A 25,507-nucleotide genomic window follows, 5' to 3' on the forward strand; every position below is an offset into this window, starting at 1 on the left:
AAATGCAGAAAGAGCTGTTCTTCTACAAACTGTCTATGGACATGCTTTGATCATATAAAGAAGTAGCCAGTGTTCCTGTATAGGACAGTAAAACCATCAATGTTGCTGCTGTATACAAGTAACTGACAAAAGCAAAGACTTCTGTGCAAATACTGTCCCACCTTCATCAGAGGTATATCACAGAATGGCTCAGATGGGAAGAGATCTTAAAGCTCATCTAGTGCCAACCTTCCTGCCACAGACAGGGAACCTTCCACTAAACCAGGTTGCTCAGGACCCCATCCAACCTGGTCTTGAACATTTCCAGGGATGGGGCATCCTCAACTTCTTGGGGCAACCTGTGCCAGCAGCTCACCACCCCTGGACTAAAGAACTTCTTTTTAACAGCTATTTAAATCTCTCCTGGTTTAAAACTGTTTGCCTTGTCCATGTAAAATATCTGTCCGTATCTGTCTTGGGGTGACTTTATGATGTGTATCCCTATCACCTGCTCGATGCCCAGACATGAATCCTGTGCCTTTCTGTGCCTTTAAAACTGGGTCCGAGAGAAAGAAGGAAAAAAAGTCAGGTGAACTTTTCAAAGCGGTTTTGCGTTCAAGGACACAGAGATTGCTGCTGCTGCTGCAGAGCAGAGGCAAGCACTTTCCTGCTTTTCCTGGCTCTTGGCTCCTTTTCTTGGAAGAGAGAGACAGAGAGTTAAACTCCTTTGCTTCCCTGGGACTTCAGTTTCTTCTTCTTCTCTTCTGGACTGTTCAAGAATACCAGAACACTGGGAGACCCTACACCAGTTGGCCCAGAGAGGCCCACACCAAACAGCCAGCTTCGAAGAGACAGCCCACACCCACAGAAAATCTGAAAGACTGGTAGACTCTGAAAATATACCAGGTTCTCTCCACAGCGAGAGGTTTTATTATTCAGCATTATTCTTTTCCTGTGCTTGCGCGCACTTTACTTGTTAAATAAATAGTTTTCTCTTTTTTCACTTTCCTCCAAGGAATTTCTTCCCGAATCTGGTGGGGGAGGGGCAGCTGAAACCTGCCTTCTATCAGAGGGTATTTTCCTCCAATTTGTCTCAAATCAGGACAATGTCAAAAGGCACTCTCCATCTTTTTTATAAGCTCCCTTTATGTTCTGAAAGGCTGCAGTGAGGTCTCCCCAGAGCCTTCTCTTCTCCAGGCTGAACAACCCCAGCCCATCCTCATAGGAGAGGTGCTCCAACCCTCTGATCATCTTCATGGATCTACTCTGGACTTGCTCTAACAGGCAAACATATATATATAGCCAAACTCTACTGGGTTTTGTGTTTGTTTCTGGAGGTTTTTTTTCCCCTGGTGATAAGAGTTAATCCTGAATGGTCAATCAATTTAATTTGTAGCTGCAAAAGTACAAAATACTTCATCTCTGTGTTTCAAAGACACAGCAAGCTACATAATACCAATAGAGAACCTGACCAACTTTCTGTAATACTACTACTAGTTTATAGTTTACTCTCTATTTAGGTTTTAAATATTATAAAATAATGAGAAAATGTAAGTTAAGTGTGGTTTGGGTTTTTTGACATGCCTCAAATACTCAGGGGGCACAATTTTATGTAATGTTTTCACTTTAGCATCAATATTCAAACCTTTCTGGTTAAATGCAAATAATGAAAGATATTTTAAGTATATAAAGAGGACAAACCTGACCAAAATGTATTTGGTGCTGACTTTGCATTAATAAACAACCTACTTCAACATAATTAGATCTCTTTGACATGAAATAATAAAAATTACTAGGAGGGGCTGAAATGTTGCAGGACAGGATTAGAAATCTGAATCATCTTAACTAATTACAGAAATGGTCTAAGAAAAAATGGAAAGGTTGCAATTTCATAGGGACAAATGCAGGGTTCTGCTCGTAGACAAGATTAAGTGACTTCAAACAAACAATGTAATAAAAAACACCTAGATGGCAGCATTAAGGAAATTATATGGATGACTACGGCAAACTACAAGTTGAATATAAACCAATGAACTCTGGCAAAAAAACCCAAAAAACAACAAAACCAAACACAATAATTGGGTGTATGATACAGCCTATCGCACATGCAAAGTAGTCCTTCCTTCTCAGCACTGAGAAGCAGGAGCATTATCATAAAATCACCAAGGTTGGAAGAGACCTTTAAGATCATTCAGTCCAACTGTCCACCCAGCACTACCATTGTAACCATTAGACCATCACCCAGCACCAGATCCAGACACCCCTCAAACACCTCCAGGGATGATGACTTTACCACCTCCCTGTGAAATTATGTCCAGTGAGAGCCACACCTCAAGAAATACATTGATCAACTGTATGGAACTGAGGAAGCAGCAGGAAGTAATGCCCATTCTTCTTTTAATCACTTGACTGATTTCACACTATCAAATTGTACTTCTATTAAAGAGACACAAAGGGAGACCTGAGGAACCATTTCAACCTTCGTCACTGGATAAACTAAAATACTTAAGACTAGTAACATGTAACGTATGTAAAAGAGATGTGCATTAGTATTATATCTAACTAGTTCCAGTGAGTCTTGTGTTCAGCTTAAAAAACATCTCAGTTAAAAGGTTAGCTTTTCACATGCAGAAACCATATTTTACTGTAAGCATTCAGTTTAGTTATGCTTTTATGCTGCTGTTGTTGTAATAATAATAATAATAATAATAATAATAATAATAATAATACAATACCAATAATCCTATGCCAGCTGTCACTGTATCAACGTTAACACCTATTTTGGCACGGGCTGTGCTTTAAAATGTGGACTTGCAAAATTCTAAAGGTGCCCTATTAAATGAACACAAAAGCATGTGAGGAAGTTTCCTAGATGAAAGCACACATTATGAACATACTCCAAACAGCTTCACCAACCAGTTGCTTCTCCCAGTCTGTTCGTGATAAGGAATACTCCTCCTAAGTGCAAAATAATTCGATCTCATCACAACTCTGTTTTTTCAAATATTTTTCTAGACACTTTCTCTCCATTTTTTTCACCTTGACTCTTTGCTATTAAATCTAGCTCTCTAATAAATCAGCTGCTTGTTCCATATGACATTCTAATTATTACTAATGTGCAGCCAGCAGGGGGTAGACTGGCATAACAACAGCAATTTCCTGCATGAAAAATATATAACTAGCTCTATAGAAATAAGAAAAAAAAAGTGAAACTAATATTAAAAATTTATTTTTTAATATCTCACTGTCATCAACACAAAGGAACATCAGGAAATGATTGCTTAATAAATGCAAATTTGCATCTATTTGCATTAAACCTATTTGCATTAAAAAAAAGGGAATAAAGCATTTATACTCATGGTAGTACAGTGAAGAGATACCAAGCCCTGTAAAACCACGAATTTTTAAAATGCCAGTTCAGTTATTCTAAGTCACAGTCGAGTTATGTTTCTAACACACCTTTAGCAAAAGTTTCTAAATAAAGGCTTGGTACAATTATTTGACAACATCGCTGAAAAACTGATGCATCATCTGCAAAATTAGGGAAGGAATTTCTGAAAAACTATAGTCACTAAAGTTTATGTTTAAATAACAAATTGTGTTACTCTATAAAGAGTAATTTATAATATCTCCTCAACAGAAAAGATTTTCAGATACCTGGATGATGAAATTACCTTCTTTCAAAAAATAAAACTGATGATAGAGAAAATTTCCTGTTGTTTCCTTAATCCTGATATCTGCTGCTAGAAAGGAGACACTCCCTGAGGGCATCCTCAGTTGCCAAAAACTTGCTAATGAACAAGGACTCCAATTTCTGAATATATCTCAAGACTGTCCTATACACCACTTAATCCGTATCTTGCTTTTTGTTTCCAACTACAGAACTGACAAGGTAAAAAAAAAAACAAGACAAAAAAACCACCAACAAAAAAGAGGAAAAAACCCATCAATCCACCACCAAGATCTCATCAACCCAATCCAAAACAGAACACCTGTTTAAAAGGCTGTTTTAAGAAACATGCAAGGTCAGGAACACAATCTGAAAAGCATTAAGTACACTCTCATCTCTGTTCAACAACAAATGTTTCTTAATTGACACAGACACAGATTTACCACACAGTATGTGCTTTCCATATTCACCCTCAAAAAGCCACTTTTCTTCACAAAGCATTCCTTCATCACTGCCCTCATTCTCACCATCTAGAGTCTTTTGTACCCCATCTGTATCTTAGTTCTGCATGCTTGACTTAACCTGCAAATGCTTCAGACCAAGAATTCTTTTTTTTCTCCCACTAATACAACTACTCACATCAGGCACCTTAAATAGTGTTCACTAACAATGCTTTGCAGTATCACCAGAAGAGTCATTGAAAATACAAAGGTTGCTTAAGATAAGACAAAGATATGAGTTTTGATTTTAAGGTAATTGCCAGTCAGCTTAGTAGGACTTATGGTACCCAGCAGTAAGAAGAGAAGCTACAAAACGGCCATATTCTTTTCTGCCCAGTAAGTGCCACACAACAGCACACAACAACAGATTCTGCCCTTTATTTTTGTTTAAGTAAAGATCATTGATTTTCCCCTGCAGGTTTAAACACACATTGTTCTACTCTGATTTTTCTAAAAGTTGAAAGCTAAGCATCTCCCTGCAGCACCCAACTGCAGAGAATGCTATGCTCAGCAAAGAAGTAAGACAGCTGGAACTGGTTCTGAGAGTGATGTGATATCCTAGTTCCACGTGGACACACTGTCTCAGGTCATGAAAACAGTATAGCCACAGCTGTCCCAGCACAATGTTGAGAAGATGTAACTACATCACTCCTGCATGCAGACACAGACAAGCACTGCTACCATACCCAGCTCTGTACCTTGTCACAGTGCACAACCAGGCATGCTGCTACTCCTGCTACAGCCAAAACCAACTCCTTCACCTTAAACAAGGTATCCTATCATAGCATAACCTTGAAACAAATGAGCCACTGAAGATGACTAACTCATTGAACAAATAATAGACATGCCAAAAAATCTCTACTCCTGCTTCAGGGTTTCTTCTTGACCTGTTAACTCCAGTAAGTTAAGCAAAGAACAGCAACCAGGCTGTCGCTTTCGAACAGGTTTGTCTACTTTGTAAGGTGCCAGCAGTTTCTTTTCATATTCAGGAGAAAATATCCTATTATAATGTAGCCTGTGTAAATCAGCAAAACATGACAGATGGTTCTCTTACTTAAAATACTAACAGGTCCAGGCTCCTGATACTTCTTCTCTTTATGAATTCATATAAAACAAACACAATGGCTAAGCAAGCTACTTCACATAATTGGCTAACAGGACACCTTTCTTCTAATAGTTTGTTTGCAGCCTTCTCCATATTGGGTTAACCAGAGACCAGGCAGTGGCTGACAAAATATAAAAAATCCAATATATAAAATGTATCAACAACTTTCCATTTGCTCTGTTATGCTTCAGATTTAGGTATAGAAACATATATATTAATTATGGAGGCAAGACCTGAAGGGTTTACCGTGAATCTGCTAGAACTCCTTACGTGAAAGGGTCATCTTTCACATAAAGGGACATGACTGGGAACACACAACCAAATCGACCACTGATCCTAACCCAGAATGAGGCCTCAACTGACATTTCTGCACAGCCATATAGTACATAGTGTGGGGTGGAACCTATTTTCTAACAAGTATTACAGTGGTCTCTCAAATACCTAAATAGCACACCTAGAATTACAAATTAAGAATATAGACTAGATTTCATACAGATCTGCCAAATACAGAGTATCAACAACATGTGACATAAGTTTAAAAGGATGGGGTAAGAGAATGAAAATAGAACTCACTAGTGAGAAAACACGCTTGAAAATTCTCTTCTGCAAATATACACAGAACTACTCTCTGTAAAAACATTCATTCTAGCATGTACTTCCCACATTAAAGTATTCTGATTAGTTAATAGAAATAAGTTTGTTTGTTGACTTCAAAGTAATTAAAGGTTCCTTTAAAGCTAGAAGAAAGGTAAACAGATTCTTAAATGTATCAATTTAATGATACATGCTATTGTATTTAGTATTCTGCAAAACAACTTTTAGCAAACAATAAATATAACCCACAAAAATTCTGGGAAACTAGTATCTGAAAAGAAACCTTCTGAAGTTTTATTAAATTTGCTAATTATGTCCAAAATAAAGGCAATTAAACAGTACCTTCTTATTTCTGAGGTAGGCTTTCTTGGCTGAAATACGTCCACGCCTTGCTTCCAGCTGGCGGATTTTCTGTTGTAACTTTTGCAGCTCCTCTTTTTGCAAGTGTACAGATGTTGCCATATCCTCTTTTTCAAGCATGGCTTCCATACTTTCGTAAGTGTCATAATACACCACTTCATCTCTCTTCTCTGTTTTAAAGATGTCAGCAATGAAAAAATCGAATCATTAGTTCGTATTTGGTTAACATTTTGTTTTCCTCCCACTGAGTTGCAAGATTTAATGCCACAGCCCTTTCAGAGGACTACCAAAAATCAAAAGGTCAGAGGAAAAGCATTAAACAGTAAGGTACTATACGGCTTCGAAGTCTGTATGAGGAACAGAAATTAATTCCAATGAAGCTCAGCCTGCTATTCAGGCAAGCTCAGAGTATTAAAACACAAATGCAATTCTAAATGTATTATGTGTAGTGTAATTTTAACACAATGCCCATGCACGTTTTTGGGTCTCACAAGGGACCCACAGCGTGTACCAATTTTTTCCAGTCTTCAGCATGAAGTTCAGGATAGACAAGACTATCTGAAGTCTTTGGCATGGGATTCTTCTGTTACCACCAGCTGGTAATTTCATGTAAGGGGAATCAGGCAACAGGACACCAAAAACCCTCTCATAGGTTTTTGATGTCCCAGTCACTGCTCCTGGGAGGGAGGGAGGGAAACTTCAAGGCAATCCTTCAAAGCATTACAGGCCTGAAAAGGAGGTAATTACTAATAGTTTTATCAACACTCATGATTTTTAGCTTCCTGAGTGAAGCATTTGGAATAACACTGAGCTCATCTTTGAACGCTGCCTTCTCATCTCTTGCCAAGAAGGAAACAGTGGTGATTATAAATCCTTGAAGAATGTTGGGATGAAGAAGCAGCAAAGACCTCTTGTTCTTTATTCCACTGGCATAGAAAGTAGGATAAATTTGTAATACACCAAGAGGGAAATGCATTACTGCTGTCTGAAACAGGCAGATGCAACTGGCATGTCTATCAAGTATCTATTCCACCAAACTTTCTTCAATTTTATCAACTACTTTCAGAAAGACTGTAATTGCTCCTACTTCAGCTGCTTGATTATTTGGGGACAAGCACAGGGTTTTCCTCAGTACACAGTCCATTTTTAAAAGCTGTTGTCACTTCATGTTATATGTGTGTACAGTCTCTGCTGCAGCCAAAATTCTGATTGCCATGCTAATTTTAGCTCAGTAGAACTCATGGCAGAACCAGACAAGAAAGCACAGCAAGACATTCACCTCAAAATAAAAGCTAATAAAAACCACAGTTTCTTTATTTCAGTGCTCGGTTTAAAAAATAAAAACATTGTAAAGCTTCATCAATATGTAAAAACTGCCAAGCCACTAGAACTCCCTTTGAGATATCACTGAGTAAGAAGAAGACTCATGGCTAACAATTATATTTTACTACAGAGTTATAAAATGGGAGAATTTACATGCGAATTTTGCTTTAGAAGACTTTCAAGCAAAGTTGAAGACAGAAATCTACGAGTTCATCCACCACAAAACCATTTTAACAAGAATGTACTAGTACTTTTTATGAATAAGATAAAACCCTTGTAAATTCTAACCTAATAAAATTATGTTCTGGGAACTTCAATGCAGGTATTTGCTTAATGACAGTGAAAAAACACTAGTGTTGCTCATAATATGGCAATCTATTATCACTTGATCCTTTTCAGATCCTTTGCTGAATTTGCAAAGATGTTCTTCTAGGTCACAACCCAGTGCAGGCAACTCAGATCATGCGATCTGATCATGAGAACTCTCTGAGCTACCTCTGCAGAACCAAGACAGTCAAAGACTAAAGAAAGAAAAGCAACAGTACCTACTAGGCTTACACACACAAATCTCAAATCATAAAGACGTGCAAAATCAAAAGTCTGTTACGTAACTATCAGTACACTTTAAAAAGAAAGTATAACAGACCATGCTTTTCTTCTGACATCATATGAAACAACACATATTAAAAGATCACTAAATGTTTTAGATGCTTGAATTCAGATTTGGTGCTGAATAGTCTGGAACATATGTAGTCACTTCCGCATCACATTGTTTTTCACATTAATTGTTCTATCCACCTAAGTAAAGCCTGAGAAGGTAGTTTCATGCTTTGAACAAGTCCCTCACATTTAGGAACTATATTTTTCATTTTCTGTCCTATGGGATAGTTTTGGATTTATTATTAAACAACATCTTACAAGTTTAAAACAGCAAAGGAAGCCAGAACAATGAACTGTTTTGTTGCCATGAGGGAAGAACGGGGTGATGGTTTAGCTGACTGGAGGGTTTTATTTTGGATTAGGTTGTGGGTTGATGTTTTTTGAGATTTCTGGAAAAAACATTAATGACAAGTCATAATGACCTATGACATTTTTACACCTTAGTCTCTGACAGCCCAAAGGTTTTACTATCACTACACCAAAGGATTTTGATATACATTTCTTCTTGGTCTCCCATTCAGGGGATTTCTTTCAGTTTGTAGCTAAGCAGACCATATCATGTCTTCAGTACCAAAACTACACGTCTGATTTCCCAAGCACAAAATCTATCTACCTCAAAATCACCAACTACTTCTCCACAGAAGCACCCAGTCAAAGCTGCTGCATTTCTGTCAGTCATTTACAAAGTTCCAAATCTTTATGTTCCATACATACTAGTACAGTTGTTTCCATCACCAAGCCATAAAGGCGAAGATTCATGTTACAGTGAGATGAATCTGTGATACCTATGTTTTCTCCTTTTCCAGAGCCAACTCAAAATACAATCAAGCTTCAAATCTCCCTTAGGAGAATTTTCTATCCATAGCAAAATTTGTTATGCAAGGCCTACACACTGAAACAGTAAAACAAAGCTTGCGTAAATACAAACATTAAAGATAGAAGGGTAAAGGATAGAACTGGATTAAAAAATGCTGTATGATTTATGTGTACCATTTCCACAGTTTCTAAGTACATGAGGTATAGTAGGATAGTTGGTTCTGGAAGCATAAGGTTTGCATTGCTGCTCTAAATCTGAAATAACAATACGAGCTTCAAAGTTTAGCAGAAGGAATCCAATTTGCAGATAGCTTTTGAAAACCAATCACTTTCAAGAAATGAGTAATATCAACACATATTTTCAGTCAGACAAGTCCCGCAATTAAGACATTTCCTTCTCTCCAATCTTAGCCCTTCAAAACTTACATAGTTTGAGTATCTTACATGCAAACTTCCAAATACAGGCAATAAGAACCATAACCGAACTTCTGTATATGTATGTATATGCCTTATGAACAGGTGTAAATTCTAATTTAACTGTACTTTTGCAGCTCTTCACACGGCAAAGAATCTGTTCTCATTTCATTCCCACAGGCTTCACTGGACTCTTGGGAAGAAAATTATCTTTCACGGATTATGTATTAATTGAAATAAAGAAAGCACCTGACATCAATCTTCTGATGCTTTCAAGCTGTGCTGTCAGCAGCAGCTCTTCACATTTCAAGATCTCGAACTGCACTTCATATAACTGAAGCTGTAGGTCATAGTAATCAGCTTCTAAGTGGTCCAAATGGGCTAAGGCTTCTGTACCACCTTTCAGGCTCTGCATCTAAATAAAAAGAGAAAACAACAAACAAACAAACAAACACCATACAACTCCATGATAATGATGAGCACAAAACCACAGATTTTATGATTACAGTTAGATACTGTCTGGTACAGTAAATGTAACAATTGAACACAACAAGTCCATAAGATAGGTTCTGATCAGCCACACACTAAGATGCCTTTAGTATCTGACATTTTTTTCTACATGGCATTGAAACAAATCCATGGCACTGAATTACACTTTGCGACTGTCAAGTGTCAAGTCATACCGTGCATAATGTGAAACATCTCTCACACTCTTTTACTCTATTACTTTATTCTCTCAAGGTACATAATGAAATTAGAATTCTCCTATCTTCAATCCCAGAAGTCTAAAAGTAGGCATCTAGAAAGCTGCAGTTAAAACTTATTACAGCAGAACTGAGGAAAAAACGTGAAAGGATGTGAAAACAGGGATAAATACATGCACTTATCCTCTTGTAATGACAACTTAGTTGTTCTGTTCTTTCTGGAGTCCTTCACAGGAGAATAAATACACAGATTAAAATACTTATTTCAGTACTCATTTGTATTACATGTTTGAATAAGAGAGTGACAAACAACCGAAGCGAAGTGCAACCATTCTCTTTCATTCAGTCAAACAAGATTTATCTGCTCAATACAGTCAGCCATTCAGACTATATTTAAGAAATAGAAACAGGTAAGGGGATCTTATGTGCGCTCTCAGTTTGGAGGGAATTCATGCACCTCCACAAACTACATGCAGAAGAGTTAGGGCTACATTCAAATTCTCTAACTGCTCAAAGTATGTGTATCTGATAGTTTCTCTCAGATAATGGATGAAAGTACTGGTAAATTTTAATGGAGATTTGTGATCTGTCTACCTTACTATTCAGAAGAAACCTCCAGTTTCATATTACAGTCAGTCAATCACTAAAAAAGGATGTCTATCAAGCAAAAATACAGGACCTAGTCAACTACACAATTAAAAAGTATTTGCTAGTATGTCCTCTACATTATGGTGTTATCTTCAAGTTGCAAATCTGAGTCTGTAATGAAGAGCCACACATAGGTTCCTTGAGTTTTACTTGTCACACGTAGTTAAATACGACTATACTAAACTAGAAAAGTAGCTGTACTGAATTAAACCAATCCATTTTACTCAATACCCTGTTTCTGGAAAATGTTAACTGCAAAAATCCAGGTAGATGAAACATAGCACATAGCAGGCAGTGCAGCAATACCTTCCCCAAATGCTTCACAAGCCTCTAGCACAACTTGCAGTACAACTTAAACCACAGTGCTGCCTTTTATACAAAACAGACTTACTGGACTTAATTAATAAATTTGTCCTATCCTTTTTTTTTTTTCAAGCATGTATGCTTTCAGCACCTGCATCATTATCTATTGATAGGGATTTCACAGCTCAGTTAAACACAAGTAGTTCTGTATAGTATACTTATTTCCATATAAGACTGCTAGACAGAAGACCTGTGAATCAATTCTTGTAACCTCTATTTTAAGTTTCTTCTGCTATACTTTGTACTTCCTGTATGCATCTTTTGTATATCAACTATTAGTCTGAAAAGCTCAGTAAGTCCTTAAGGGAACACCATAAACCTTAAAATCATTAATGTATCATGTATATTTTAGAGTCCAGTGTTACACAAAAATGTCTTGTTACGCAGCTTTATTACTCTGCATCCATATTAAGTTACTAATTTGACCAGAACAGTAAATGACATAATGATGGTATATTTGGAGTGAATTAGAGGCTACTTTTCAAGACAAAAGTTCTCTAGAATTCTTCATTTTTTCCATATAAGAGGGATAATGGTCATTGTTCAGGCAGGATATTGGCATCTTTCAAGGGGTTTGGCATTTTTCTAGGATTTCCTCACTGTAAAAATGCAGCAAAATTTGGTGGCTTTGGGGGTGAGGGAAGTGAGTGTGGGAAATGTTTGTTTGCTTTTTAAATTAAGGTAATGTCATTCGAACTTGATCACACCTAAGAACTTCCCTTTTTCCGTAAACTGTGGAATTGACCCAAACCTTCGCAATCTTTTTCTTAAAAACAGATGTTCCCAAATTTAAATCCACAGTCTATATAAAAACTTAAATATTAAGACATAAAGACACACAGAGATCATCTTCAGAAGTACCAGCTCACCAAGTTATAGCAGCTGAGTATTTTATTCACTTGCACTGGTGTCTGCCTGATAAAGGACTTGGCAACTGTACCTTAGCCCTACATACAGAATACAGATGCTGTTAGTTATCTGTTCTGTTTTAGGGGTACACCACCACTACATTCAACTTTCAGGTGCAACAGAAGTTGGAAATTAGCATCATGGGCAGATATCCTAGATACATAATAGCACCTCATGAAAAAGTAAAATGAAGACCCTGAATTTCAACGATTTATGTTAAAACTTCATGTAAGATACTAATAATTCAAAACAGTATCATCACTTTTGGGCATATTTCAGCATATTCTGTTAAAAATTTCTCTTCTTAATTGAGAGCAATTCTTATGCGTTTTTACCTGATCTGTACCACTAATTTGCTGCATTCTTAGTAGCTCTCAGGCTGATTAACACAGTGAAAGAAACAAGAAGAAATTTAACATGAGAATGGTATGGGAAACATTCTGCAGTCGTGCTGGTTTTGGATGAGGCTGTGTTTTGGATTTGTGCTGAACACAGGGGTTGATAATATAGAGATTTTTTGTTATTGCTGAGCAGGGCTTACACTGAGCCAAGGCCTTTTCCACTTTTCCTATGGCCACTCTGGCAGGGAAGATGGGAGTGCATGGGAGGTTGGGAAGAGACACGGCCAGGACAGGTGACCCCGACTGACCAAAGGGATATTCCAGACTATGTGACATCATGCCCAGTATATAAAGTGGGGGGAAGAAAGAGGAAGGGAGGGACATTTGGAATGCTGGAGTTTTGTCTTCCCCAGTCACAGTTACCTGTGATGGGGCCCTGCACTCCTGGAGATGGCTGAACACCTGTCTGCCCAGGGGAAGCCACAAATTAATTCCTTGTTTGCTTTGCTCATGTGTGTGGCTTTTACTTTCCCTACTAAACTGGCTTTATCTCACCCACCCATGAGCGTTCTGGCTTTGAACCCTTCCCTGATTCCACTTGTGAGGGAGCAAGTGAGCAGCTACATGGGTCTTGGTTGCTGGCTGGGGTTAAAACACCACAGTGGTGGAACAAAAAACTCAAACGGAGAGCCAAGTTCAATTTCCTATAATGCCACAACTTCCTGCATTAACTAAAGCAAATAATTTAATCTCTACAGTCTTTGTTGTTGCATTCATACCAATCAGAGAATGGATGCATTCACTGAATCATAGAGTGGTTTGGGTTGGAAGGGACTTGAAAGCTCATCTAGTTCCAACCCCCACACCATGGGCAGGGACACATTTCACTAGACCAGGTTGCTCAGAGCTCCATCCAAGTTGGCCTTGAACACTCCTTGGGACGTTGATCCACACCTTCTCTGGGAAACCTGTTCCAGTGTTGCTCCCTCAAAGTAATGAATTTCTTCCTAATACATAATTTAAACCCATCCACTTTCAGTTTAAAGCCATTCCCCCCTCGTCCTACCACAATATGCCCTTGCAAAAAATTTCTTCTTGAAGACTGATGTTCAAAAATCCATAGACAACCTGCTGAACACCACCAGCTTCCTTATAAAAAGTCATATGGTGGTTTTGCTCTGAATTGTCTTTTTTTTTCAGCTAAAATCCAGATATATTAATTTCTTGAGCATTTTAGTCTTTTCAAATGAATATCCTGTTTTTATCTTCTAGAATACACTTGCTAAATGGTTTGCCAGAGGAGGTATTTCAGTTCTACAAGTATTTTCTTTATTAGACTGCCACCACTCTTCGCCAAGACAGGATTCTCAGTCACATTTCTCACATTCAACTTAAGGCTTTTACATTTTCAGAACACAAGATGTGTTTCAGAGCAGAAGCTGGTTGGTCCTCATATCTCCCTATCACTGTATTCAGACCCAGAGCTCTCAATACCTTGTAATACATCACTCCAAAGAAGCATGCCTATTAGCTGTTCCTTACTTCTCTGTCCCCAAAAGCCCCAAATTCACAGCTCAGCACTTTCATCTCAATGTATACTACAACAAACTTTTCCTTTTCCTGCGCAGTTCCTAATACTTCAGCATATCAGAATGAACACTCACTCATCTACCAGACTGAGATCTCATTCAACAAAAATTCACAGGTCCCCTCAGGGAGAAAAATAAGACGTGCTACAAGAAGAAGATGTACAGTTACTCTAAGTAAGTGAACATATTCAATATATTTCCAATTAGTACTACTGGATTGTCTCATCAGCTCTTGGCTAAGGATGACAACAGCCTGACAAACTCAGGTTTTCAGACAACTCTTCGTTTTCTAAATCTGAAGAGCATTGAAATGCAGTAAACCTATTTTTGTGCTCTGGGTCTTGCATGTACTCTTCTCTTCCCCAAAGACCAAGCTGTCTTCTACAGAGGCTCCTAAAATAGACACATAGTCTGTCAGCCTTACAAACCTACCAGCCTGTGCAGTGCTAAAGTCGTGAATTCTCTGGATAACCTTTTCATAACAGTGCCATCAGTTTAGTCAAATTTTGCTGAAACGTTTGAAAAGTTCTCTTAAAACAATCATCTAATTGCTAGAACACACGTTAACATTAGTATGACAGAAAGTTCTTTGCACCAAATGTCCATATGATAGCAAAGTTTAAAAGAGAATTTGTAGCATTGTTGCTTTTGAGGAGGTGTCATAAAACTCAATAGATGTGGACTTTTTCCTACTAAGGCATTTAAACGTAGTTTCATGCATGAACTCTCTCCTCAGGAAAACTGTAGCTAGTACAGTCCCCTCTGGAAGACTGCCTTAGTAACTAAGGTAAGCAGAGAAAGAGAGTGCAACACAACCCTCCAGCTACCCATGTATTTAGTAAGGGTCAGACACCTTCCATCTGGAATGTCAGAGCTATTCTGAAAAGGTGGTCATGCCTCTGAGAGCTAAACTGCAGAGCTTATGCAGCAGCAGATTTCTGTCCCATCCCTTTTCTTCATTTTACTCATCCCACTGGACAGCTGTAAACATCAACAGTAAAAACTGCCTTTCTGGTTGACTAACCAGGAAAAGGTGAACAGAAAACATACGTAAGTGGCACAAAACTCACCACACCTACATTGCAATATCATTTGTCTAGCACTGCTTCTTTATGCATACTTTAATTTTCTACTTACTGGCATGAAAACTTACCTCCTCTTTCAGCGCATGTTTTTTCTGCTCCAAACATATTTCTTTAGCACGCATCAACTGCAAAGTCTCCTTAGAAACCGCATACTGAAGCTTTTCCATACGTTCCACTGCTGCTGCCCATGCTGCCTTACCAAATTTTTTCTGGTCTGCTCGCATTCGATCACACACCGCTGCAAAGGAAAAAAAAAAGGCTGGCATCTTACTAGTCTACTCTTTAGACAACTAGTGATCCTACTGCAAAGAAAATGCACACATTTGTACTTAATAAAAATCTCATTAATGCAAACATTTGGTCTTAAACTGCATCCCAAATTTTCCCCACTTCTGTAAGCACCAATTATCAGCTACTAAAGTCTACAGCTTACCTTAATAACATTTATGGTACAGTCATAAATTTAAATAAATCTGAAGAGTGAAAAAAATGACAATTTAAAACAAAAATTTCAGCTTAACTTCAAGTGGAATTCTGTAAAAACACTGCATTAAATTAAAATAACATCTACCTATTACCTCAAAACCCAGGAGTCCCTTGGCTGATTCATATTTACTATTCTTGGGTCCCAGATAACATCTAGGCTGACCCACACAAGATTTTCACCATTGTTAATACATAGATCACACGATACTGTACTTAGCTTTGCAAAGCAAATGCCACAAAAGTAATGGAATCAAACGGGTGGCATTCAGTCACCACATGCTATTACATGCTGTTCTTAGGTAATAAGAAATACCTTTATGTTCTCATGTGTTTTTCCTCTGTCATCTGTTAGTATCTGGGTATGTAAGCCTACCCTGCTATCAGCAGGAGGCCAAGAAAAACCCCAAACATAGAAACCAGGCAAATAACCTGTATATTAAAGGTCTGTGGCTGTAATCAGCCTTCTGGCACGTCACTTTCCACTGCTCTTCCCCCAAATCCTGACTGCTATACATAAAAAAGCATGTGAACAAAAACAAGTGAGTACCTATGAATATGCATTATCAACTAGTAATGTATCTTATCAGATGCCTTTCTTATATTAGAAAAGGAGGGAAGCTGATTAGTGCATTTAGAATTTGCTCTAATTAAATTTATTTCAACATGCTTTAACCTATCAAGTCACCCTTTCAGAACAAGGTGAAATTTCACGTTCTTTTTAACTTGGGTTGTCACTGAAAAGAGTAAATTTGCAGTGCCTGCTTCTCTAGAGTCAGATGTAGCAGTCATATACAGAGATAACAGGAAATCTACTAGTCAAAAAAGGATTTCTTCTACATCTCATTTATCTGTTTGCACAATCAGTCACCAAGGCAAAAAAAGAAACAGGGACCTACAGTCAGGCAGGAGAGGACAGCAGTACAAACTTTTTCAGTGAACTAAAAAAGGCCTGTTTGCCCTATTAAACTGGTTATTTAAGTTAAAATGGTACAAGGATGGGAGCACAGAGGTACATGCCAAGTTATTTGACCTCTCTTTACTGCACCAACTTCTTAGTAAAACCATCACATTTTTCAAACACAGAAAAGCCAACGTTATATCCATGAAGGCTTCTGAACAACAGAGCAGCTTTCACTGAGTAGTTAAACTGAGCAGTTGCTTAATATTTAGAGCTAGGAAAAAAATTACTGAAAGGCAAGGGAGAATAGAAAAGGAAATTAACTGAAAGACAATTAAAACTTACTATGGGGGTCTGCCATATCTAATACAGAAAACAGAATCCACCAGGGACTCTATGCTTCCTAAATCCTTTGCAAATACATAGTACCACTAACACAATTACAGTGAGAAAGTGACTATAAAACTTCTGCTTAAAATTTCTATTCTGTTCACCTCTGATGATGATCTGAAAAGGGTTATAGGTGAAAGACTCAAATAGACACAGAAGAAAAAGCAAACAGGAACGACAACTGCATTTTTCTCATGAAGGATTGATGAAAAAAATAACTATTGTAAAAATAGTACAATGCAGAACATGGTAAACATTAAATAATTTAATTTTTTATGTGATGGACAGGATGGCAGAAAATAACTACCTTTTTGTGTTTTAGCTGTTATTTCAAAATATTTAACTGTAAGATCTTGAATAGAAAGCACAGCCATGTGGGCTTTTTTCTGCCAATCAGCATCTTCTTTTTGCAGACTCTCAATTCTTCTGGGGCCTAGGTAGTCATTCTCTATTGAGATCTGAAAATAAATCAGCCCATAATTAAAAACACAATTAGTTGCAGCTATTCTGCCAACAGCAAACAGTTTCAGGGATAACAAAGAAAGTTAAAGAAAAAGGAGATAAAACTACCACCACAGTTTCTATTCAACAGCAAAAAACTTTTCAGAAGCACTCCCTCCTCTTGAAAAAGTACATCCACCTTTCATAACTATTCTTCTTACTGGAAGCATAAAACCCACATATGTAAGTTTGATTTGTCAGCATCTTTTCATTATGTATCTTACTACCTGCAGATAACAAGCATGCTTCATCCAGGCTTTACTCCAGCCTGGACTATTTCATTCTGAAGTAAATAAATGCTCTTCAATCAGAATGAAGCTGGAAACCAGAGTTGTGTTTGGGGTAGTGGTAAGTGATCATCAGTATTTTACAAGTTTTTTCTTTGTTATAGATGACTTAAAAAAAATATGTTTTCCTCGTGCCTAGGAGCTCAAACATCCTGTCATTGTCAAGATCAAGGCAATTTTTTTCTGAGGTGACAACAGTCTGAAGACAGTAAAAGACCTGGAGTTTGTTTTAAAATTAATAAAAACATAGCTTTCTCTCCCAAAGCAAAGAATTTTTACACACGTCACACTACAACAACAAACTACATATTTTATATCTTCATTAAAAATTTAAGCCTGTCATGCAATACCAAAGCATTAATTTTGAATATTTTCCCTATCTATCAGTCAAGAAGTCACCTTAATATTATAGACAAAACTTTGCAAAACCAGAAGTGCTCATAACCTTTTATGGCCCCAAATATTTCAGCCTGAAGTTCTAATGCCTCAAGTATTAATATTGATTTCACAAAGCTCCAATTTGGTCTAAAAGAGCCACTCCACTCTACAGTTCGATTGCAAATGAAAGATTTTTAAGTGACTGTTCAGGACCTACTTCTGCATATTCACTTGTCCCATCTCTTAAAGGGATGATTTTTACAAGTAAAAACAAATAGATGCCTTCTAAATACTTGTGCATTTCTTGAAAAACATTTAGAGTACATTAATAAGATATTTGAATCTACTCCTTATGTATTTCCAAAACTCTTAGAAAGGCAACAGATGAAGTATAATGTGGACAAGGGGTAAGTGAATAACACTTTTACTAGACAGACTGTAACATGTCATTCTATGGAACATGTATGTACCATGTTTCCCATAGGCATGAGTGGACAGACTGGTTTCTAAATAAATACTGAACTGTGTATATATATATATATATATATATACACACACACACACACCAGTTAAATTAATGCTTTCCATTTACACAGAACTCTGAAACAGCAAATTCAACACAGTTAAAAGTCTTCCTCTTCTGCTCCTTGGTAGAGATGAGGTAACTTGACACTGAATTGACACACGATCACTGAGTAATGTGAGTAACATTCTTATTAGGCCTGAGTTCTAGGAGAGTAAGCCTCAAAGTACCATTTTTTCACAAAGTTTTATCTGCCAAAACATTATTTACACATGGCGCAAGCTAGAGAGTTTTATGATTGCATAATACAATTGTATCTTTGTTCCCTAGGTCAAGTACTTACAAGTAACAAAAAAGGGAAGCAGCTTTTCATTATCCACAACCCTAAGTATATCATCCATATACCATCATTCACACTAAAGGTACTCATATAATAACACACAGAAAATCCATGAAGCCTTGGCTTTAGCAATTGCATGAACAAGAACAGATCAACAACTTGCCTTAAGGCTGCAGGGACAGTGGCATGCTTAACAGAAGTGTGAAAGCAGCCCCAGAAAAATAAAAAGGATAGAAGCATTTCCCTAATGCTGCTTGACCTATCCTCATGCGCAGCCCACACCTACAATCTAGCCAGATAGTCAAACTCTATGCGTGGTTCTTAAGTGTTGTGACGTGCAATCAAAAAAACAAAGATACCACTAATGTTCATTTTCGGACTTTGCATTCTGCAGCTTGCCTAAGGGACACACACATACAACGTTAACTTTCTGGCTCTGAAGCCATGAAATAATGGAGGATGGATGTTCTGGTTTTGGCTGGATTAATATTCTTCATATTAGCTGGTATGGGCTCTGTTTTGGAATTGTGCTGCAAACAGTCTTAGCAATACAAAGATATTTTAGCTATTGCTAATCAGGGCTGACATAGAGCCAAGCCTTTTTCTGCTTCTCACCCCACTCCGCTAGAGAGGAGACTGGGGGTGTCACAAGAAGGTGGAAGGAGACACAGCTGAGAAAGCTGACCCCAACTGACCAACAGAGACATTCCATACCATAGAGCACTGTGCTCAGCAATAAAGCTGGGGGAAGTGGGGAATGTTTAGAGTGACAGGTGTTTGTCTTTCAAAGTCACTGTTACCCTGCTCTCTTGGAGATGGCTGCCCATGGGAGTCAGTGAATGAATTCCCTGTTTTGCTTTGCTTCATGTGCACAGCTTTTTCTTTGCCGATTAAACTGTTGTTATCTCAACTCATGAATTTTCTCAGTTTTACCCTTCTGATTTTCCTCGCCCCCACTCCACTGAGCTGGAGCGAGCAAGCAGCTATGTGGGGCTTAGATGATGGTCACTGTAAACTGTGACAAGGAATGAGGCTCTCACTGTTATAAAGGGAGCATCCAATCTACAGGTGAAGACACAATCTAAGTGCCAGTGGGGAACAGTCTCTGACAGGTGAAAAATCCTAAATGCTTTCTAAATAAAGTTGAATAGCTATAATCTAAGGATGAACCTTAAACTGAAAAGCTTGTTCCCTTCACTTCTGAAGCTGTTGGACCAGAGTACCACAGCCACAACCTCTCCACAGCTATGCTAGCCTGAGAACTGAGGTTCAAGGTGACAAATTCAGAATGAGAAAGCTCAAGAACAAGCGAGAGCTGCAAACGCTCAGAAGAGCCAAGCTTCCAGGCTAGAGTAAGAACCCTCAGCCACAGAGATCTTTGATACTCTTTGGATACAACGACAGACAGGATGTAATTTTGGGAAAAGTAGACTTCTCAGAAGGAGACTCCAGAATGGTATTCAATGAATAGAGTCTGCACTGCCTCCTTGAAGACAGCTCCCACCTGTGTTTCTATTAGGTCAATGACTTTTGGAATGGCAGCAAACTTTAAGAGTGGTGCCTCAGGTCTGGCTGTCTTCTGCTGTCTTCTGCTCCCTGCTTCCCACTGCAGGCTTGTGATGTTCCTGCCCAAGCTTGCTTTGCTGGGTTCACCTGACATACACGCCCTGTGGTCTCTGAGAGCCACTCCATTCACCTGAAGGTGCTCCAATGCTCCCTGTGGATAAAACCAGTCTCTTCCCATCCAGCCAGTTCATTCCACCTGATCCAATTTCTCCATCAAGAAAGTAAAAATGAAAAATAGTTATTTAAAAAAAACCCACAAAAAACCATAGCGTAAATGAAAATACTGATTGCAACCTTTCCAAAGGTAATTACAGTCATTCTTTATAAACAAAACTGAATAACTATGACAAACTGGAAGATAGAGGGCATACAAAAAGCCACTTCTGGCGATGGACATGGCACACTTTGGGAAAACTTATTAAAAGGAGATAGCCACATTGTGAGTGCAAATACAGACCAGCACCAACCACTTAAGAGAAGAATTACCAGTTTTCAAGTGCAACCTACCTAGAGAATTATTACAACCTACTGGTCATTAATTAAATGTATGCTTGTCATCCTTTCAGGGCAGGACAGACAATCCCCAGAGAAAAACAGAGATTAACAACTGAGACACAGGGGTAAAATATATATGGTCCCCCTTGCCAAATGGCTGTCTGGGAATTATATTCCAGTCCAATAAAGTGCCAGCAGAACAAATCTATACAAATATATTAAATCCTAATATTCAATTTAAATTATGTAATTGGGGTACATTTATATAGAAGATAGAAATTATTTACAGTATATGTTATCACAGGAACTACAAAGCAAGCCCATGGGGGAAAAAAAGGCAGTTTAAGTGAAGACCACAGCTGTAACAGGAGGAAAAGCTGGGGAGTAAAGATAAGGAACGTGCCTCTGGAGCTTGCAGCTTATGAAAAGGCAGGTTTCCTCCTCACCTACAAACACCTTCATGACAGAAGTGACCACTCCCTCAATTTATCCTACCTAAGAATTTAGAAAGGAAAAGGGAGTAACACGTGGACCATTAAATATCAACATGAACAGGCTCATGAGTTTTGAAGACTTTGTTTACTATATTCTCTTCAGTAATTAATCACCTTGATGTGAGACAGTAACTCTCATTATGGAATTAATGGAAGCTCTTACGTGCTTCTGCGTTCCATTACTGTTTGCAATACATGCATAACCTGCTTATGCTTTATTTTGCTCACCTTTATGATGCAAGCATCTTCAGTTTTTATAGCTCATAGAAGAGGAGATGTCATTTTAGAGACTAAGCAAATAATTTTTAATTACTATTGTCCATGCTAGATATGACTAAAAGAAGGCAACAAAGAATTGAAATGGACAGAGTGAGCAAGGAATAACCAAAAAGTGCTGTCATCTAATGACATTTCTTGTAAACCTGTGTATGTGCTTTTGATTTAATAAAAATTTTAGTTAAAAATTAAGTAACTGTAATGTAGTTGAAGTTTCTTCCCAACCTAAAAGGCTTTTCAATTACCTAACATTTTACAAAGTGAGCTTTTGGTCTGGAATTGCACATTTGGACTCAAAAGTTTTGAAGAAAGCCTGGTCTAACAGAAAAACATCTCACAACTAGATCAGAAGCCAAATCCACAGTTTCTCTTCTACTCATCACTTTCTCATTAAAACATTCCAGCTATTCTTCCTTTAAAAGCCCTATATTCTCCTTGAGAGGAATCTAAGGTTCACAGTAAAATTCACTGTGATTTTTTTCCCCCGCTGATGCCACTTGCTTTTGTAGACTTTCATGTTTTACAAGTTTTACTTCAAATGATGCTTTGAAGCTAAGAAAATTATGACAGCTTTCACAAAAGTGGTTGTCGCAAAATACACAAGAAAGGATAGAAAGTGCAGAAGCCATTAACTTTAACACATCACACAAACACCTATTTTCATCAGCTATTGCTTCAGACTAATGGAACACAAAAGAACACATTTCAAAACTGTATTGATATGTTTCTGAAGGAGAACAAATGAATTCTTCAGAGAAAACAAACTGAAAGGAGGTTCCTAAACTAGCCTGTAAACAAATGAGAATGGACCAACAGAGGCAACGCTGTACTGGAAACATCCTTCTCTGGAACAGTTTGCAAATTGTAGAGTTTTGAAGAGAGTAAAGTAAGCTTATTGTGAGAAAATATGACAAATAGGCCTGAAACTATGGGATACACATATATTATACGTCTACTAAGTGAAGGTCTAAAAAGAACTTTCCACGTTCTTTTCTGGAGAATGGACAAGACTGACAGAAAAAACGACTTGGCCCAGGCCATGTAATAACTTAGGCAGGGATGTGTCACATCTCTCCAGCTCCCTTTGTTATCCTTCTCTTAGATGGATTTGTAATAGGCAGAAAAGGAGAAAAATGTGAGCTGTAACAGCAAGTCAGTTAACTGTAAGAACAAAAAAAAGAGTAAGTTGCGTGACTAGTGCTGATGCCTTTTCCTGGTCTTAAAATCAAGAGTCATGCATGGTTAGAAGGGGAAAAGGGATTGTACCTTGGTATTTATTTTAAGGATCCTCAGGCGCACACCTCCAGGTCATATGCATCGATATGCACCCCACAAAAAAAAATGCCTCCCCCCTGAAGATCAGGTATAACATTATAGGTCTTACTAATTAGCATATCTATCAAAGATTCCCCAATGAGAGGCTCGAGTGAGACCCCCTCCCCAAGGAACCTTCCCCTGGATGGTTCTATCTTAGTTTACAGAATGTGCTCTGGAGAGGACCTTGGGGTTTGGGGCACACTGATCCCTGGCTACAAAGCTTCTAAAATGTTTAGTCTCTTAGCTTGACAAACAAGTCCAAGAATGTAGGCAAAAAGCACTAAGAATACAGAAGTTGTAAAAAAGGTATAACAGGGATATAAAAGAAAAGGCAAGAAATCTTCATGGCATCAGTGCAGATGACAGTGGCAAAACACAAAATAGAATATATGTAAAAACATGTTTCAGATCAAAGGCTCAGCTATCTTCATTCTCCAGGAGGTCAAACAAGCAATTCCAACCACAGCCTGCTAGACATAGTAGCCAGAAAGCATGCATTCCAGCTTCATCTGGTCAGAGACTTCTCCAAATTAGTCTTACATTTTTGTTGTTGTTTTTAATTTAACTGTGCTCCCAGCTATTAACACAAACCCAGCACTATTTCCCCAAATATGTTATAATTCTATACATAACACCCCTAAATATATTAAGTGAAAGCACTCAGCTTTAAAAAGGGCGATACAGTTTTCCTATTTTTATCCTAAGGAATACAGACACAGACTTCAATACATAAAAACTAATTTAGTTTGCATGGTCTAGATTCCTCAAAATACCTGACACCTGGGACTAAAAATACAGGAGTTTTGATTATCTTCAAACATCGGAGAACAACATACACAATTCAGTCAAGACCGTAAAGGAAGCAACAAACTGAAAGGAAACAAGATGTTAGGACATACAGAAAGAAGACTGAATAATAATGTCATTGTACTGAGAAGTGCAGTGGTGAATGTTTGTTCCAGAACTATGGAGAATGCTGAAAAACTAAGTAGTAGTCAGAAGAGAAAAATCATAGAAGATATAGGTTATGGCAAGCATAAGAGGAGACTGGGTTTATTTAAGTGGTGTTTTTCGCCAGACACGTAAGAATTTATGTAAAGAGTGTTAGAAACACTAAGTTACAGTATTTTATATTGGCAATCGACAGAATTAAGGCTAAACAATGTACCCTGCACTACGCCTTCCTTATTTATTCATCTGTATATCATAAAACCTTTATATACATTTCAGCTTCATTGACTGAATCCTAGACTAAAAGAGAATTCACCTTCAAAAAGGAAGTTTTTATGTTTTAAAAATTGTATTTTTAAGAAGACATATTCTACCAGGTATTTGAAAATGTTGTTTAAGCCAAGTAAACTCAAAGGCTAAGGCAAGTGGGCTTGAGTGTTTCCTGACATTCTAGATTCTGTTTGTGCATGAAAGTGATTGGATGGCTTTTTAAAGTATCTGTTAAAAAATCTGTAATTTATACAACAGACAAAATGTTAAGTATATGTATCAAGAGTTCATCAAAATAAGGTTGACAATATTTATGTACAGATATACTGAAAAAAGAAAAATAATGACACAAGTATTAGCCAGAAGAAATCAGATTAAAGGCATAAATAGCCACGAACATGTATACTGAAAATAACTGTAACAACTAGCAAATAAAGCCCTGTAAGTTTCAGTATGAAGTTAGCAAATATGATGAAAGCTTACAAAAGGTTTTTTTCAGAGCATTATTGGAAAAAAGAAGTACTAAAAAGTATTAGATTTCAAACTATTTAGAGATATAGGTAAAAAATCTTTTGGCAAAATTTAGCCTCTCAGCAAGTTTTTCAACCTCTGAAGGCCTTCAGTCCCTTTCCTTGACCTCCACAGTCTGAATAACATTGCATCAAAGTCTCCTCCTTTTTTCTCTTTCCTTATCTCCAACACTGCAAAGGAAAGAAAAAACCATACATTTCTAGGTTTCACCCTCCTTGTCTCTAATCCTCAGGGACACGTAATTTAGAATTTTCTGCATGTTTACCAGCCTTTCAAAGTTTCATCAAGATGCCTTTTTGAATGGATACACTGATTTCACATTTTTCTGCACTATTTCCTCCATTACTAGCACTTGACAAAAAAAAAATTAAGACAAGGTATGGATACACGGATAACTCTCAACTTCTGTTACAGGCTTCCTGAGCTTATGGTTAATCTGAATCATTAACAGCCACTGATGACTCTGTCTCCTTCTGAACACATACGTATTTGGCGTCCACAGTTAAACTGTGGAAATTATTGCCACAGAGCATGTAAGGTGTACTAAGAGTTTGGTTTTGCTTTGTTTGTAGGTTGTTTTAAAACACCACAGGTTCATCGAGGTGATATAATACCCCTATTTTCTATAATTTCTACCCCTTAACATTCATGATTTACAGATCTTTCTTATCTTAGAGGAATCACATGCTTTCCAAAGAAGGCAATCCAATTCTTTTGGATTGCCTTCTTTTTCCAATTCTTTTA

General features: G+C 37.7%; 1 protein-coding gene across 2 annotated transcripts in view; it reads right to left on the reverse strand.

Moving 5' to 3' along the window:
* The window catches only part of JMY (junction mediating and regulatory protein, p53 cofactor), a 67,490-nt gene that overhangs the window by 17,293 nt on the left and 24,690 nt on the right, over positions 1 to 25,507 (reverse strand). For both annotated transcript variants that reach the window (XM_042028863.1, XM_042028862.1), the window contains exons 3-6: positions 17,142 to 17,292; positions 15,129 to 15,298; positions 9,671 to 9,836; positions 6,191 to 6,378 (exon numbers count right to left, since the gene is read on the reverse strand). In XM_042028863.1, the coding sequence (XP_041884797.1) occupies positions 6,191 to 6,378; positions 9,671 to 9,836; positions 15,129 to 15,298; positions 17,142 to 17,292 (675 nt within the window). The remainder of the gene's footprint in view (positions 1 to 6,190; positions 6,379 to 9,670; positions 9,837 to 15,128; positions 15,299 to 17,141; positions 17,293 to 25,507) is intronic.

This window comes from Corvus kubaryi, unplaced genomic scaffold (assembly GCF_017639235.1).
Source record: "Corvus kubaryi isolate FWS band 111438036 unplaced genomic scaffold, C.kubaryi_AGA036_p1.0 37308, whole genome shotgun sequence".
Classification (NCBI taxonomy): Eukaryota; Metazoa; Chordata; class Aves; order Passeriformes; family Corvidae; genus Corvus; species Corvus kubaryi.